Source organism: Epinephelus lanceolatus, chromosome 24 (assembly GCF_041903045.1).
Source record: "Epinephelus lanceolatus isolate andai-2023 chromosome 24, ASM4190304v1, whole genome shotgun sequence".
NCBI lineage: Eukaryota > Metazoa > Chordata > Actinopteri > Perciformes > Serranidae > Epinephelus > Epinephelus lanceolatus.
The window spans coordinates 463,274-479,767 of record NC_135757.1 but is presented as its reverse complement, the minus strand read 5'-3'; the positions used below and the strand labels follow the sequence as shown (position 1 = coordinate 479,767).

General features: G+C 44.0%; 1 protein-coding gene across 1 annotated transcript; it reads right to left on the bottom strand.

Moving 5' to 3' along the window:
- Positions 1-2,280: 2,280 nt before the first annotated feature.
- On the bottom strand, positions 2,281-16,365 carry LOC117249952 (dynein regulatory complex protein 11-like). Its single transcript, XM_033615851.2, has 19 exons — positions 15,829-16,365; positions 13,644-13,959; positions 13,344-13,445; positions 13,065-13,253; positions 12,864-12,935; positions 11,868-12,070; positions 10,237-10,321; positions 10,051-10,161; positions 9,602-9,674; positions 6,840-6,940; positions 6,392-6,496; positions 6,265-6,302; positions 5,861-5,943; positions 5,667-5,774; positions 5,392-5,591; positions 4,562-4,648; positions 4,287-4,464; positions 2,914-3,152; positions 2,281-2,826 (listed from the first exon to the last, which is right to left on the bottom strand). Exons 1-19 carry the CDS (start codon positions 15,840-15,842, stop codon positions 2,689-2,691), a joined length of 2,442 nt encoding a protein of 813 aa, XP_033471742.2. The 5' UTR covers positions 15,843-16,365; the 3' UTR covers positions 2,281-2,688.
- Positions 16,366-16,494: the final 129 nt, after the last annotated feature.

Below are 16,494 nucleotides of genomic sequence, written 5' to 3'. Positions count from 1 at the left end.
ACCCTCAACGAACCTTATCTTCTATAACATAGTCGTGTCTCCTCCCTTCTGTTGCCTCTGTTCTCTCCCCGCGTAATGTTCTCTGTCCCATCTGTCTCGCCATGTCTTCATTATTTCTTTTTTTTAGTACTGCTTTAGCTTCTCCTTCACCGAGGGCTGTATCTACGATATCTGTCATTCCAAACTTTAGTAGGAGGGTGTTACCTTGACATGTTTCAGCGGAAACTTCCGCCTTCCTCAGAAGTGTCACTTGGTGGTTGTGACGCGTCTTTATCAGCCGATCTGTCAATCAGCCGATATTAGGGAAGCGTGACAGGACAGTCACGCCACCTGCTGTCCGTCTGTCCCTGTTTATTGTCCCTGGGCCCCACTTCCTTATTTCAATGGCCTCCCTGATCCAGCGCCAGTGTTTGTCGTCCTCGGTGCGCATGACTCCGGCCTTGTCCCAGTCCATAAGATGATTTTCTCTTTGCAGTGATCTGTTATGGCTGATTTGTAGGTTTCTTGTTGTGCCTTCTCTTTTATTGATCTTGTTTGTCTTGTTTTTGTCTCCTTCCCGACACACAAGATCAACAAAAGAAAAGGCACAACAAGAAACCTACAAATGTTTTCCAGTCTATATTCCTGCGATTATCTTTTATACCTGATTTTGACCAACTGGATCTGGATGAGCCATTTGAATTTGATGAGCGCCCGTGTTTATTTGAACATGGACGTACACGGACGCAGAGCTCATTGAAACTGAAGAGCGGACGAGGAGAGAGAGGGAGCAGCAACAGGCAGAGGAACATGTCTGAATCCAGCTAAATGCGCGCTCACGGGCTGCAGGCAGGTCAGCCCTAGCTTCGTACTGGAGACATGTCACATACTGAACATCCTATCACTCATTTAGACAAAAGGAGATCGGACAATAGGGTCCAGGTTGAAAAAAACATTAGTTCCCCTTTAACCCTACCTCTTAATAAACCTGGTAAAGATCCGAACAACGCTGGTAACTATAGGCCTATAGCATTCACCTCTCATCTATGTAAATGGATGGAGAAGACTTAATTATTTTCTCGAACATAGAGGACTGTTTGCGTCATACCAATCAACCGTCACTACACTCACGATACAGTTTGATTCCAACCCGCCGTCTCTCTCTGCAAACAATTCGCCCACTCACTTGCACTCCATGTCACTTCCACCTCGGCCTTCCTTCAAACAGTGAGCTTTATTTGGTGCTACGTCATTTGAATGCATCGCCGCTACATCATATGTCAGGCCGGAAGGCTCATAGTAAATATTCCTCCTGATCGAACTCCATGATGGAACAATGGTTATTAAACTGTTTATTTAATCGTTATTATTATTGAACTGATGTTTTTTTCCTTCAACAACACACATGTGGTTACGTTTAGCCAACACACACATGGTTACGTTTAGCCAACACACACACACGTGGTTACGTTTAGCCAACACACACACACGTGGTTACGTTTAGCCGACACACACACGTGGTTACGTTTAGCCAACACACACACACGTGGTTACGTTTAGCCAACACACACACGTGGTTACGTTTAGCCGACACACACACGTGGTTACGTTTAGCCAACACACACACACGTGGTTACGTTTAGCCAACACACACACATGGTTACGTTTAGCCGACACACACACGTGGTTACGTTTAGCCAACACACACACACGTGGTTACGTTTAGCCAACACACACACACGTGGTTACGTTTAGCCGACACACACACGTGGTTACGTTTAGCCAACACACACACACGTGGTTACGTTTAGCCAACACACACACGTGGTTACGTTTAGCCAACACACACACACACATGGTTATGTTTAGCCAACACACACACATGTGGTTACGTTTATAAAATAATGCAATTTATATCCAATTTTTTTGATTATATTTATACATTTTGAGTTCATTTATAAATGTTGAGTTTCTTTATAGATTATGAATTTTATAAACTAATTTTTTGTTTCATTTGTTAATTTATAAATTACGATTTTTTAGCAATTTTTTGTTTAATTTATAAATGCTGAAATTTATTTACTAATTTTTAGAATTATTTATAAATATCGAGTTTTATTTATAAATGTTAAGTTTATGAATAAATTATATTAGTAATTTTAGTTATTTATAAAAACTTTTTTTTGTTTTATTTTCAAATGTTTAGTTTATTATTATGATTAATAAATTAATTTCTGTCTGTGTTGCGCTGCCACCTGGTGGCTCATCACTGAACTGAGGCATTTACAAAACTTTAAATGTTCAAAAACAATAAAACTTTATTAGTTAATAAATTTAATCTGTGTGAAGACAAAACATTTACAGGAACAATGAAAGATATGATGAGAAATGTGATCTCACACTTTATCATCACAGATATTTGATGTTTTATGAGATTGTTGATTTTCAGTGACGACTACAGGAAGTGTTGGTCAACTTCAAAATAAAAGGTTTGACTAGTACTGACATACGTGTTATATAAATCATGTTTCTTCCTGCAGCACAGAAGCTAAAATAACACGTTTTATAGACATCATTGACTTTATATAAAAACTGTAAAAACAGGAAATAAAACATAATTATTGATGAAATCCTACAAAATAAAAGTTTGTGAAACAGAAAAAAAATATATAAATGTTTGAATGTAAAAAATCACTGACTCCTCCATCTTTATCTTTTCTTCTTCTTCTTCTTCTTGTTTTTGTCCTCTTTGCTCGTCTTCTTCCTCCCTCCTCGTCCTCCTTCTTCTTTGTTGGTTTTGGCAGCTTGAGCCCTCCTGCGGCTGAGCGGCGTCCGACTGAACCACACCTTAACACACACACACACACACACACACACACACGTGAGTCGTCTGTTGTTGGTGTTAAATAAAGTTTATACAAAAAGATGTCTGACCCTGAACGCCTCCTCCTCCTCCCGGTACACCGGCTCCATTCTCGACAGTGATTGGATGAACTCTGCGGCGGTCAGCGGTTGGAGGTGGAGTTTCTTGAGCCTGTGGGGGCGGAGCACCGAGCGGGCCGCCTGGTGGATGTGACCCTGAGTGAAGCCGTCAGTGATCTTAGCCAATGAGCTGAGGTCCAGGGCCGGACCTGGCTCCGCCCCCTCAGCCCGCAGCAGCTCCCGCCACAGGACTGAGAGACAACACGCTAATGTTAGCATGTTAGCGTGAGACTAATGTGTGGTATTGTTAGCATGTTGGAAAAGCTAATGGATGTGTTCACTGGATATATATTGGGTTGTTTTGATAAATGTTGAGTCTAAATTTTGAATGTTAGGTTTTATTTATTCATTCTGAATTTAATTTTTGAAAGTTTTAGTTTTAGTAACAAATTTTGAGTTTTATCTCTAAATGTTGGCTCTGATTTACAAATACGGGGTTTTATTTATACATTTTAAGTTTCAGTGATAAATGTTGAGTTTAATTTTTGAATGTTAGGTTTCATATCTTAATTTTGAATTGAAGTTTTGGATATATGAATGTATAATTTCAGCAACAAATTTTGAGTATTATTGATTAATGTTGAGTTTAATTTTTGAATGTATAAATGTTAAGTTTTATAAACAATGTTTTGTTAAGTTTTATTTCTAAACATTAAACTTTATTTAGAAATGTTGATTTTGAGTTCAAAATGGAGTTCAATTCATACATTTTAATTTTTTAAAATACATTTTGTATTTTCTTGACAAATTTTAAGTTTTAGTTTTACCTGAAGTAGAAAATGTTTAGTTACATATTTTTTATAGTTTTTAGATTAATTCATACATTTTAATTTATTATTGTTCTTTTATTTTATTTCCAAATTTGAACTTTTAATCTAAATAAGTTTGAGTTTCATTTGTAAATTGAGAGTTTTTTATTTATTTATTTATTTTTCATTTATTCATATCCTAGTTACATATTTTGAAATGTATTCATGAATTTATAGTTTTACAAAAAAGTTACAAATTTTGAGTTGAAATTTTATTAATTTATTAATTTATTTACATATAATTTCAATTTTTAGCTTTAAATTTTGAGTTGCATTTGTAAATATGTTGTATACTTTAAACATTTTTAGTTTTTTAGAAACAATTTGAGTTTCATTTACAAATTAGATTTTGAGTCAGAAAATTATAGTGTAATTTAGAAATCCTGACTTTCATTTATAAATGTCGAGCTTCTGTTTAAAAAATGTGCTGTTGTTTACTGGTACCCAGTCTGGATCAGTAGTCTGGTCTGGTGTCATACTGGTTTACTGGACTCTACAGACTAAACTAACTGGTACCCAGTCTGGATGCGTAATCTGGTCTTGGGATCAGGATGATCTTCTTGTAGACTTTACAGAACGGTTTGATTTCTGCATCAAACGGTCTGCGAGTCGTCCCAATCACCAGAACTCGGTCCTCCAGTTTCAGAGTCTTCAGAGACTTCAGCAGGTCTTTCTTCAGCCTCCGAGGATCCGACTGGAACAGAGACAGAGACACTGAAATGGGTCGCTGGAGGACGGAAGGTGTTTGTGTTTTAGTTATAAATGTTTAATGACGTTTTAACTTTTCGGACCTCTCTGTCAGTTTTCGGAGTTTTCTTATAGAAGATTTTTTCGGCGTCTTCGATCCAGATCACAGAGGGCTGCAGCTCACCTGCTACCTGACAGGAGACACAACATGGACCAATCAGAGGCAAGGAACTGATGATGATGTCACAGTCAGGTGCAGCAGGTCTGGACTCACCTTAAAGACCAAGAGCAGCAGGTCTGGACTCACCTTGGAGACCAGGAGCAACACGTCTGGACTCACCTTGAAGACCAGGAGCAACACGTCTGGACTCACCTTGAAGACCAGGAGCAACACGTCTGGACTCACCTTGAAGACCAGGAGCAGCACGTATGGACTCACCTTGAAGACCAGGAGCAACACGTCTGGACTCACCTTGAAGACCAGGAGCAGCACGTATGGACTCACCTTGAAGACCAGGTGCGGCAGGTCTGGACTCACCTTGAAGACCAGGAGCAGCACATATGGACTCACCTTGAAGACCAGGAGCAGCACATATGGACTCACCTTGATGACCAGGAGCAGCAGGTCTGGACTCACCTTGGAGACCAGGAGCAGCAGGTCTGGACTCACCTTTGAGACCAGGAGCAACACATCTGGACTCACCTTGAAGACCAGGAGCAGCAGGTCTGGACTCACCTTGGAGACCAGGAGCAGCAGGTCTGGACTCACTTTGGAGACCAGGAGCAGCAGGTCTGGACTCACCTTGAAGACCAGGAGCAGCAGGTCTGGACTCACCTTTGAGACCAGGAGAAGCACGTCTGGACTCACCTTGAAGACCAGGTGCAGCAGGTCTGGACTCACCTTGAAGACCACGTGCAACACATCTGGACTCACCTTGAAGACCAGGTGCAGCAGGTAGGCAGCTCCTCCTCTGCCAGGGTACCTGTTGTTCAGGTGGGCGGGGCTCAGGTGGAACAGGTGAGCTCCTGTCTCGCTGCAGATGGCGTGAACCAACGTCTTCTTACCGACTCCAGACGGACCGGCCAGCAGCAGAGTCTTCGCCATCGGGAACTTTTCCAGGACTGCCTGAGATCCTGGAGGGAAAATCAAGGTGTAATGACCAGGTATTGATCAGCTATTGATCAGGTGTCGATCAGGTGTGGGCTGACCCAGTGGCAGGACGGCATACAGAGCGACCAGCTGTCTGATGTCGGACAGAGACGGCATTGGTTCCATGTTCACCTGTCTGAGGGTCGAGGCCAGGTAACTGTACTCACCTGGAGACAGGTGAGACAGAGGAGACAGGTGAGAAAAGTGAGACAGAGGAGACAGGCGAGACAGGTGAGACTGTTGTTGTTGTTACCGATGTAGTCGGAGAGCTTGATGTTCATTGGTTGGACGAGGTAACCCTGCAGGATCAACTCCTCACACAGAGACTGTAGAGACCTGAGAACCAATCACAGTTCAGGACACAGACACAGGAACCAATCACAGTTCACGACACAGACACAGGAACCAATCACAGTTCAGGACACAGACACAGGAACCACTCACAGCTCAGGACACAGACACAGGAACCAATCACAGTTCGGGACACAGACACAGGAACCAATCACAGCTCAGGACACAGACACAGGAACCAATCACAGCTCAGGACACAGACACAGGAACCAATCACAGCTCAGGACACAGACACAGGAACCAATCACAGTTCAGGACACAGACACATGAACCAATCACAGCTCAGAGAGTATCCAGGTCGACCACCTGTCGGATGTCAGGTCCTTCTTCTTCGTCTTCTTCTTCTACAAAGAGAAACAGACACAGTGACCAGTGACATCACATGATGACATCATCATCATCATCAGACTCCGCCTTTCTGACACAAACAGACCTTTCTACTTCCTGTCTTCTTCTTCTTCTTCTTCTTCTTTTTCTTCTGTGTTCTGTCCACCACCATTCGGAGGTTCTCCAGCTCCGCCCTCATCAGCTCATCCACCTGCAGACAACAACAACACTGGGACGTTATTATAAACAAACAAACAAACAAACAAACAAAACAAATGCCTGTAAACCAGGGCCCTATTTCAGAAAGCAGGTCCAACAAACTGCGCTGAGATCCTGAGCTGAGAAACAGAGCAGCTGATCAGGCTCAGTCAGCCTGAGGGAAGTGCAGATAACAAGATTCTCAGAGACAGGAAGTGGAGTTAAAATCAGAGTCAGAATCAGTGTCTGTCTCAGTGTCTGTCTCAGTGTCTGTCTCTCAGTGTCTGTCTCTCAGTGTCTCGCTTCAACTTGTCCATCACCATGGAAACCACAGCAACACTCTCCTGGTGACTCACCTGGACTCTGACTTCCTGTTCCACTTCCTGTCTCTTCTCCTCTCTGAGCAGCTGCAAGTCCAAACTCTGCTGCCCACGGTCGTCACGGCAACGCCACACATCTGAACACACACACACACACACACACACACACACACACACACAGAAATAGGAAGTGGATATGTCAGGTGTGTGGGAACCTTTATTTTCTCATGCCCAGACAGGAAGTGAGCAGGAAAGCAGCCCAGGTGCAGCTCCCAGGAGCCACTTCCTGCTGCTTACAACGCCACTTCCTAGTGGGGGAAAATGTGTACTTCCTGTGTGAGCGGTGGAGAGAAGCGGGGGCCTGTATCACGAAGCAGGATTAATGTCTTAGCGAGGTAACTTCAGGGTTAACCCTGGGTTTTCGGTCTCACGAAGCCGGTTCAGTTCTTATCGGGGTAGATCACCATGGTAACTTACTCTGAACGGCTATCCTGCTCCGGAGCAGGGTAAGTTCAGGGTTGAATCTGATCCTATAAAAAGCACCACCCACTGGCCAATCAGCTGTTGATGGCTGACAGAAATGCAGCCCAGTCATGACGGGAAGTTTAATTCATTTGATTGATTTTGATTTGAAAGTTTATTTTGAACATTAAAAAAGAAAAGAAAGCAACAACAACAGACAATGAAAAGATTGTTCAAAAAGGAGTGGAAAGAAGTGGAACTTTCATCCCACCCCTTCATAAGAAAGAAACTGATCATTTGCAGACACTTAATAGCACCATTAATTAGTGCCAACATTTTGTTTTGTTGGAGGAAATGATCCCTGTTAAAGATAATGGGCCTAATTGACAGCTTTGCTGCTGGAAATGTGGAAAGTAGCCTATCATGTCTACACTTCATGGTGTTTGAGGGATTTTCCTTTTTGTTTTTTAAAGAGGGACACTAGCTATATTTTTGTGCAGCTGTTAATTTCTAACACAGCTCAATATCAGGATGATTTTATTCAGACTATCAATTTGGTGTTGATATGATTTAATTGTGGCGTCAGCTTTAAGCTTTATTGTAGCATATATAACGTTATGACAAAGAAGACCAATTTATCAGACGCAATGATGTTAGACGATAATTGTAATACACGCAATTCATCTGCGCAGCATTGATTTCATGGGATTCAAGGGTGTGATCAGTGTCAGATGTACAGGTACAGGTACTGTAGCTACTTGAACCAGTGATGAGTCATTTAACCTACACATCATTTTATTTGCTGCCTTGTTTGGTCTTGATTTTTCCCTCTCTCCTCCTCTATTTCTTCTTTCCTCACCCGTTTCTTTTTCTTCTCTATCATGTGATTTCATTGATGTTTTGACAGGGGAATTTCTTTGATAAGCTTTTAGTGGCTTCTAACCTCTCCGGCACTTTTCTTTTTTTAATCTTGTAAATGTTATACTGTCTGTTTTTAACATTATGTGCAAATAAACTAATCTAAACTGAAACTAAACATTATTCATCCCGTTATGTGTTGCCACGCATGTTTCCTCCTCCTGCAGCTGCCACGGTGTTGGCCTTTTCTCTAATGTTGCTTTTCTCCTCCTCATATTTTAGTAGAATTAATCTCTGATCCTCACATGAGAAATACTTTTTTCCCCTCACATACGGCGCTCTGTGAGGACGCTCAGTGAGGACGCTCTGTGACGCTGCGCTTCTCTCATGATTGTGATTGGTCCGCTGTGTGCGCGTTCACGGCTCTTGATAAAGCAACCCTGGGTTGAGTTACCGAGTTGATATCCAGCGTCGTGATACCGATTATCCTGATTGCCATTGTTAGTCAACCCAGGATAGGTCTGGGTAACCCAGGAAAGGTTGATCTCGCTTCGTGATACAGGCCCCTGGTGGACGCTGTCAGTGAAGTCTGCGTTATTTATTTATTTATAAACACAAGTAAACAACAAGACAACAGTAACATGTATTTACTGAACACTTTTATTTTGGTGGGGCCTCTGTGTGTTTCCTGTCTGACCTCTGACCTCCTGTTAGACATGATCAATGCTCAGTCCTGATGTCATCGACCATCTTAAATCTTTATTGACACAAACAGGAAGTGAGAGCAGCTGACCACGGGAACCTTAATGAGCCGCCATTTTATTGTCGTCACGGCGAGCTGCACGAGCTGTGTTTATGACGTCAGCGTCGCCATGGTTACTGCAATCGAAAGCCTGTGGCATGTTTCGGTCACCACCACAGCAAGGACGTAAAGTCGCGTTCGGTGTGATGACGTCATGTCGTCTGATTTCGACACCTGTCAGCAACCCTCCTTTAAAAGACACTTCAGGGCCTATTCATCATTTACCGGGGGGGCGGGGCTAGTATTTCTAATTTAGCAGAGGGGCGGGGCTATTGTTTCTATTTTGGCTGAGGGGGTGGGGTTAGCATTTTAATTTACAGATTTAAATGATTTTATCTTGGATTTATTTTACCGCAGATTTTTAAAGAAAACATGTCTTCCAAATTTGGGTGATTATTTTTTGCAATATATCTATATATATATATATATATATGCGATTTCCTGTCTAAAGTTTGGCAGTTTTACAAATTTTGCCGTCAATTTTTCAGACATAAATACATCTCATTAAAATATTTTATTTTCATTTAAAATTTGTCCCAAAATAAAGAGTTTGTACGACGAGAGTGAAAAACTGAGACTTTTTGCAGACTTTTGTGTGCGTGTGTGTGTGTACGTGTGTGTGCGTGTGTGTTCCGTTGTCATGGAGACAACTCAAAGTCGTCAGGGTGGAACTGACCTGTGAAAATTTCATGACCTTTGACGATGTCGGGGAGGAAACTGCTGCGAGGATTAGACTGACCTCCGTCCTCCTGCAGCACATTACGTCAATAACGTTAGCATCTCAAACAAACAAACAAACAAATAAAGTCATTAATTTGTTAATCAATCAATTATTAATAATTAAGTTAGCATGTTAAAAAAATAAATAAACAACAAACTAACTAAAAAAAACTAGATATAAAAATGAAGTGATAATAAAATAAAATAAAAATTAAATATAAATAATAAACAACCTGAACACCTGTAGAACATAAATCAACAAATAAATAAACTGCGTGTTGATGTTGAAACGAGTCGCGACAGGTCGGAGGCGAAGGTGACGTCACTGACAGGAAGTGAACACGTCAGGTGTGTAACAGATAAACGTCAGCGTGCAGGAGAGTGAACTTTATTCATCTCTCTTACCTCTGTCTCCTCTGTCCTCCTCTTCCTCCTCTTCCTCTTCTCTGCTCCTCCTCTCTGTCTGCTCTTCTTCTTCTCTCCGTCCTCCCGCCTCACCGCCAGCTCAGCTGAAACCTGACCATCACATCAAACATGGTTATCTGTCAGAGAGTTCAGAGAGAAACCGCTGCTGCTGCTGCTGCTGCTCACCTGCTCAGGTGTTTTGTGACAGAATATGGCGGCCGACCCTCCGTCCTCACTGTCAGGGAAGTCTGGAAACGTCCCTGTGGCGTCCCTGCAGACAGACGGCAGCTGACATCATCATAGTGTTTGTTTATTTATTTACAGGTTTCATATGTACCATTTATTTCAATAATAAAAACAAAGTTAATAAATAAATAAATAAAATTATCATTTGAAATAAAATAACACAATAATCCAATGAATGAATGAATAATTTAAATTAATTTAAATAATAAACAATCTGTGAAAATAATCCAATGAATGAATGAATTGTTAAAAACAACCTCTCAAAGTCAAACGTGTAAATAAAAACACAAATATCAGTGAACAGAATAAAATAAATAAACATTTCACACAAAGACTATTTTCTGTTTCCATCAGTAGAAACCACCAATCATCATCATCATCATCATCGTCATCATCATCATCATCATCATCACCATCAGGAGGAAGAGGAGGTCAGAGGTCAGCACAGATCGATGGCCTCTGATTGGCTGAAGTCACTCCTGACAGACCTGATTTACCTCGTCCACTGATTTAATGTGAGACAGCGTCTATCTACTTCCTGCTGTCGTCAACATGGATGATGTCATGAAGGAGATGATGTCACTGAAGAATCAAAGAGAACCATAACAGAAGGAATAAGAGGAGAACCCACCGGATGCAACAGAAGGGTACGAATCAAAGAAACTCTCGTGGAACTAAAAGAACTGTGGGAACCCCAGGAAGCAGAGGGGCGAGAGCCAGAACCAGAGGAACCGTGGGAACCTCAGGAAGCAGAGGGGCGAGAGCCAGAACCAGAGGAACCGTGGGAACCCCAGGAAGCAGAGGGGCGAGAGCCAGAACCAGAGGAACCGTGGGAACCTCAGGAAGCAGAGGGGCGAGAGCCAGAACCAGAGGAACCGTGGGAACCCCAGGAAGCAGAGGTGCGAGAGCCGGAACCAGAGGAACCGTGGGAACCCCAAGAAGCAGAGGGGCGAGAGCCGGAACCAGAGGAACCGTGGGAACCCCAGGAAGCAGAGGTGCGAGAGCCGGAACCAGAGGAACCGTGGGAACCCCAGGAAGCAGAGGGGCGAGAGCCAGAACCAGAGGAACTGTGGGAACCTCAGGAAGCAGAGGGGCGAGAGCCAGAACCAGAGGAACCATGGGAACCCCAGGAAGCAGAGGGGCGAGAGCCAGAACCAGAGGAACTGTGGGAACCTCAGGAAGCAGAGGGGCGAGAGCCAGAACCATGGGAACCCCAGGAACCATGGGAACCCCAGGAAGCAGAGGGGCGAGAGCCCGAACCAGAGGAACCGTGGGAACCCCAGGAAGCAGAGGGGCGAGAGCCGGAACCAGAGAAACTGTGGGAACCCCAGGAAGCAGAGGGGCGAGAGCCGGAACCAGAGGAACCATGGGAACCCCAGGAAGCAGAGGGGCGAGAGCCCGAACCAGAGGAACCATGGGAACCCCAGGAAGCAGAGGGGCGAGAGCCGGAACCAGAGGAACCATGAGAACCCCAGGAAGCAGAGAGACGAGAGCAGGAACCAGAGGAATCCTGGGAACCAAAATATTTGAACCTTACACGTAAAAGATGATCTTTGAGGTTCTGGTCTGACCTGCACTCGATGAACCACTGTCGGATCTGTTCCTGCAGAGTCTCCCTGACGTCGGTTCCCTCCACGTCTAGAATCGACTGCTTCACTCTGAGTTGAGCTCTCTGGTATTCCTCCTCGTTCTGATCCTGGATCAGCTTCCGATCCAGTGATGCCCGCCGGGCCTGCAGCTGAGCTGAAGTGGGACCAGGGGGCCCCGCTGGGATCTGAGGAACCAAAAGAACCAGGAGAACTATAAGGAACTATGACACACCATCGGGAGAACCAGAGACGAAGAAGGTAACCAGGGGTGGTATCAAATGAATAAGATGGGGGAACCATAGAACCTTTGAGGATATTTGAGAAACCAGGGAATAACAAGAACCAGAGGTACCAGAGGAACCATGAGGAAAAAGGGAGCTCTGGGAACTAGAAGAACTAAAGAATGGGAAGTAAGGGAACTAACAGAACCACTGGAAGAACAAGAGGAGGGTGATGAACCAGTAGAACCAGGAAGTGGAACCAAAGACATTATGAAAACATATAAGGAAGCAGGGAAACCAGAGGAAAGATCAGAGGAACCAGAGGATCTAAGAGAAACCATGGAAGGGTAGAGAGGAAGCAGTGGATCTATGAGGAACCATGGGAGGGTAGAAAGAAACCAGTGGATCTATGAAGAACCATGGGAGGGTAGAGAGGAACCAGTGGATCTATGAGGAACCATGGGAGGGTAGAGAGGAACCAGTAGATCTACGAAGAACCATGGGAGGGTAGAGAGGAACCAGTGGATCTATGAAGAACCATGGGAGGGTAGAGGGGAACCAGTGGATCTATGAAGAACCATGGGAGGGTAGAGGGGAACCAGTGGATCTATGAAGAACCATGGGAGGGTAGAGAGGAACCAGTGGATCTATGAGGAACCATGGGAGGGTAGAGAGGAACTAATGAATCTATGGGACGCTGAAGAACCTGAGGAACCAGAGTGAGTGGATTTTGTGTCACTGTATAAAAGAACGTTACCATTCCAAGAGAAATCATCTCCTGGGTTCTCAGAGTGTTGGTGCGGTTCCTCTGACTGTGACCTCTCCACACCTGAAACACAACAACAATAACAACAGACAAACAACTATCTATTTTTTTTTTATTTAAATGTTAAAACTTGAATGTAAAAATGATGAAAGGTGAATATTCAGATCAAACATTGTGAGTCAGATGTGACACCTTCTGGATCTGGATCGCAGCCTGATCCGGGGTCAGGTTTGTGGGTTTCCAGGTGCGGCTGTGGAAGCCTCTCTCTGATTGGAGGAGCTCCTTCATGAACTGGGCTCTGATTCGTCCCTGCCGGACGCGCTCAGACACCTGCAGCAGACGGACCGCCTTCTCCAGACTCATGGACTGGACTGGACTCACCTGGATGGACCAGAGAAAGTTCAGCAGTCAGATTCTGACTCTACGTGATTACATCGGCATCAAACCAGCGGATCACCGACTCCCTCTGACCGTCTGATTGGCTCGGACTGTTTCCAGGATGTTGGCGAACTTCGCCTGCAGCTGAGTCTTCTCTCTGAGGAAGTATCGGGGTACGGGGATCTCCAGGTCCTTCTGCAAAAACACACACACACACACACACACACAGAGCAAAATCAAGTGTTACGGCTGCAAGTCCAGCCCTGGGTCTTCAGGGGTCAGGTCTCCATGGTCAGGTCTGAAGGGTTCCGATTGGGTGGGATCAGATCAGGAGGGGTCAGGTCTGGATGGGTCACATCTGGAAGATCAGGTCTGACAGAGTTCTGGACTCACCGGGGTCATCTTCAGGTCTAGCAGCAGGTCATCAAAGTAGTGGAACTCGGAGAGCTCCAGCTCCACCATCTGACTCTTGAGCTCCAGGATCCGACCCGTCAGCCCGTCCAGAACCACCCGGACCGCCCGCCTCCTCTGGGGCTGCACCAGCTGCTCGTAGACCTCCTCCAGACTGCGGAAGATCTGCAGGTACTTAAGGTACAGAATGGCCCGGTCCTGGAGGAGCTGCAGCCGGTCCACCTGAGGACCAGGAGGCTCAGCAGGAAACTCCTCCTGAAGGAGATCCTGGAGAGCGCCATGAGCCGCCGCCCACTTCCTGTCAGACATAAGAGGCTGAGGTCAAACAGAGCTGCAGCTCCTCCGGACTCCATTTAAATAATCAGTGATTTTAGTCTGTGTAGATGCAACATGTGTCCACAGCTAGCTGGTGACTTAAGGGTTAAATTCCACAGAGAATTGAACAGAGACATGTCACAGAGACGTGAGCAGAGACATAAGCAGAGACATGAGCAGAGACATGAACAGAGACATGAGCAGAGACATGAACAGAGACATGCCACAGAGACATGAACAGAGACATGAGCAGAGACATGAACAGAGACATGAGCAGAGACTTCAACAGAGACATGAGCAGAGACTTCAACAGAGACATGTCACAGAGACATGAACAGAGACATGAGCAGAGACATGAACAGAGACTTGAACAGAGACATGAGCAGAGACATGAGCAGAGACATGAACAGAGACATGAGCAGAGACGTGAGCAGAGACATGAACAGAGACATGAGCAGAGACATGAGCAGAGACATGAACAGAAACATGAGCAGAGACATGAACAGAGACATGTCACAGAGACATGAACAGAGACATGTCACAGAGACATGAGCAGAGACATGAACAGAGACATGAGCAGAGACATGAACAGAAACATGAACAGAGACATGTCACAGAGACATGAACAGAGACATGAACAGAGACATGTCACAGAGACATGAGCAGAGACATGAGCAGAGACATGAACAGAGACATGAGCAGAGACATGAACAGAGACTTGAACAGAGACATGAACAGAGACATGAACAGAGACATGAGCAGAGACATGAACAGAGACTTGAACAGAGACATGAACAGAGACTTGAACAGAGACATGAACAGAGACATGAGCAGAGACATGAACAGAAACATGAGCAGAGACATGAGCAGAGACATGAACAGAGACATGAACAGAGACATGAGCAGAGACATGAGCAGAGACATGAACAGAGACATGAGCAGAGACATGAGGAGAGACATGAGGAGAGACATGAACAGAGACATGAACAGAGACATGAGCAGAGACATGAGGAGAGACATGAACAGAGACATGAGCAGGTTAATGGCAGTTAAATCACTGATTATTTGAATGGAGTCTGGTGAGTTGGTGTTTCTCTCTGTAAATGAAGGCTGAACCTGCTGAGACTGATCTCTCTGTTTGTGTCCTGCAGCAGGAGGAGCATGAGGAGGAGCATGAGGAGGAGCATGAGGAGGAGCAGGAGGAGGAAGAGGAGGAGAAGCAGGAGGAGGAGGAGCAGGAGAAGGAGGAGGAGTATTATAGTATGTGGGGGAGGTGACGGGGGAGGAGCACTGACTGATCTGAGGACACTGACAAGAGAAACTTAGAGACGTTCAACAACCTCAGCTGCTCCACACGTCAACTACATATTAATTAATACAAATAAAAAGTCACATTCCTCATGGTGAAGCTATGGGAACCTTTTTAGGCTCTGTAAGTAATTGGTTCTTTACAGAACCTTTACTATCAAGTCATGTGACAAACCTTTTTATCACCACTGTGGAACCTTTAAGTTTCAGCTCTTGAGGTTTCACAAAGAACCTTTTGTCTCAGGGTTCTCTGAAGAACCACTGCAGGTTCTGTGACAGAGTTCTCTGGAGCCTTTAATGGTTCCACCAGGAACCTTTCATCAAAGGTCCTGAGAGTATCAAAAGGTTCTCCACAGACCTGAAGGTGCTGCCATGGTTCTCCTTCCTCGGAGCACCTGTGAAGAACTTTTTCATGAGCGTGTGATGACGTCACGTCGTGAGACCAAACTGTGAATCAGGACTCGCTGAGAGTGTCTGTCCGTTGTCATGGAAACACCGACACACGGTGAAGTCTCCAGCAAAGTGAGCAGAAATTACACTTTACCTGTGTGACGTCATCGCGGGACGTTGCAGCTGTCGGAGTTTGGGATCCGCGTGCAACTGGACTCGGAGCTGAGCCGGTTCCGCCGGTCCTCCTCCTCCTCCTCCTCCTCTTCTTCTCCTGTTTTTGTGTGCAGCGGAGCGGAGCAACGCCGCGCATGCGCACCAAGAGTCCTCGGACAGGATTTATGACAAGAGAGGAGGAAGAGGAGGAGGAGGAGGAGGAGAGACATTTTCATGTTTAATTAAAATGTTATTTGAAGTTTTATTGTTTATTTATTTATTCATTTATTTGTTTGTTTGTTTATTTATCTTTTGGTTGTATTTATATTTTTATTCTATTTTTTTTTTTTTTTTTTAGATTTACGATTTAAATAGTTTTATTTATTACATTTAATTTTAAATGTTTATTACATTTACATTTATTTTACATTTTTTACACTAAATGAATCATTATTTATTAAAACGTTTGATTTTCATTATCTTTGTTTAAAATTATTCATTATTTAGATGTTTTAACGTTTTATTCAAATGTCATTGTACATGTTTTAGTGATCCTTTTTTTATTATTTATTGAATTATTTATTATATTCTATTTTTAGATGAGAACCACTGCAGTTATTTTTTAATAAGTTCTACATGTAATAATAATAATAATAATAATAATAAT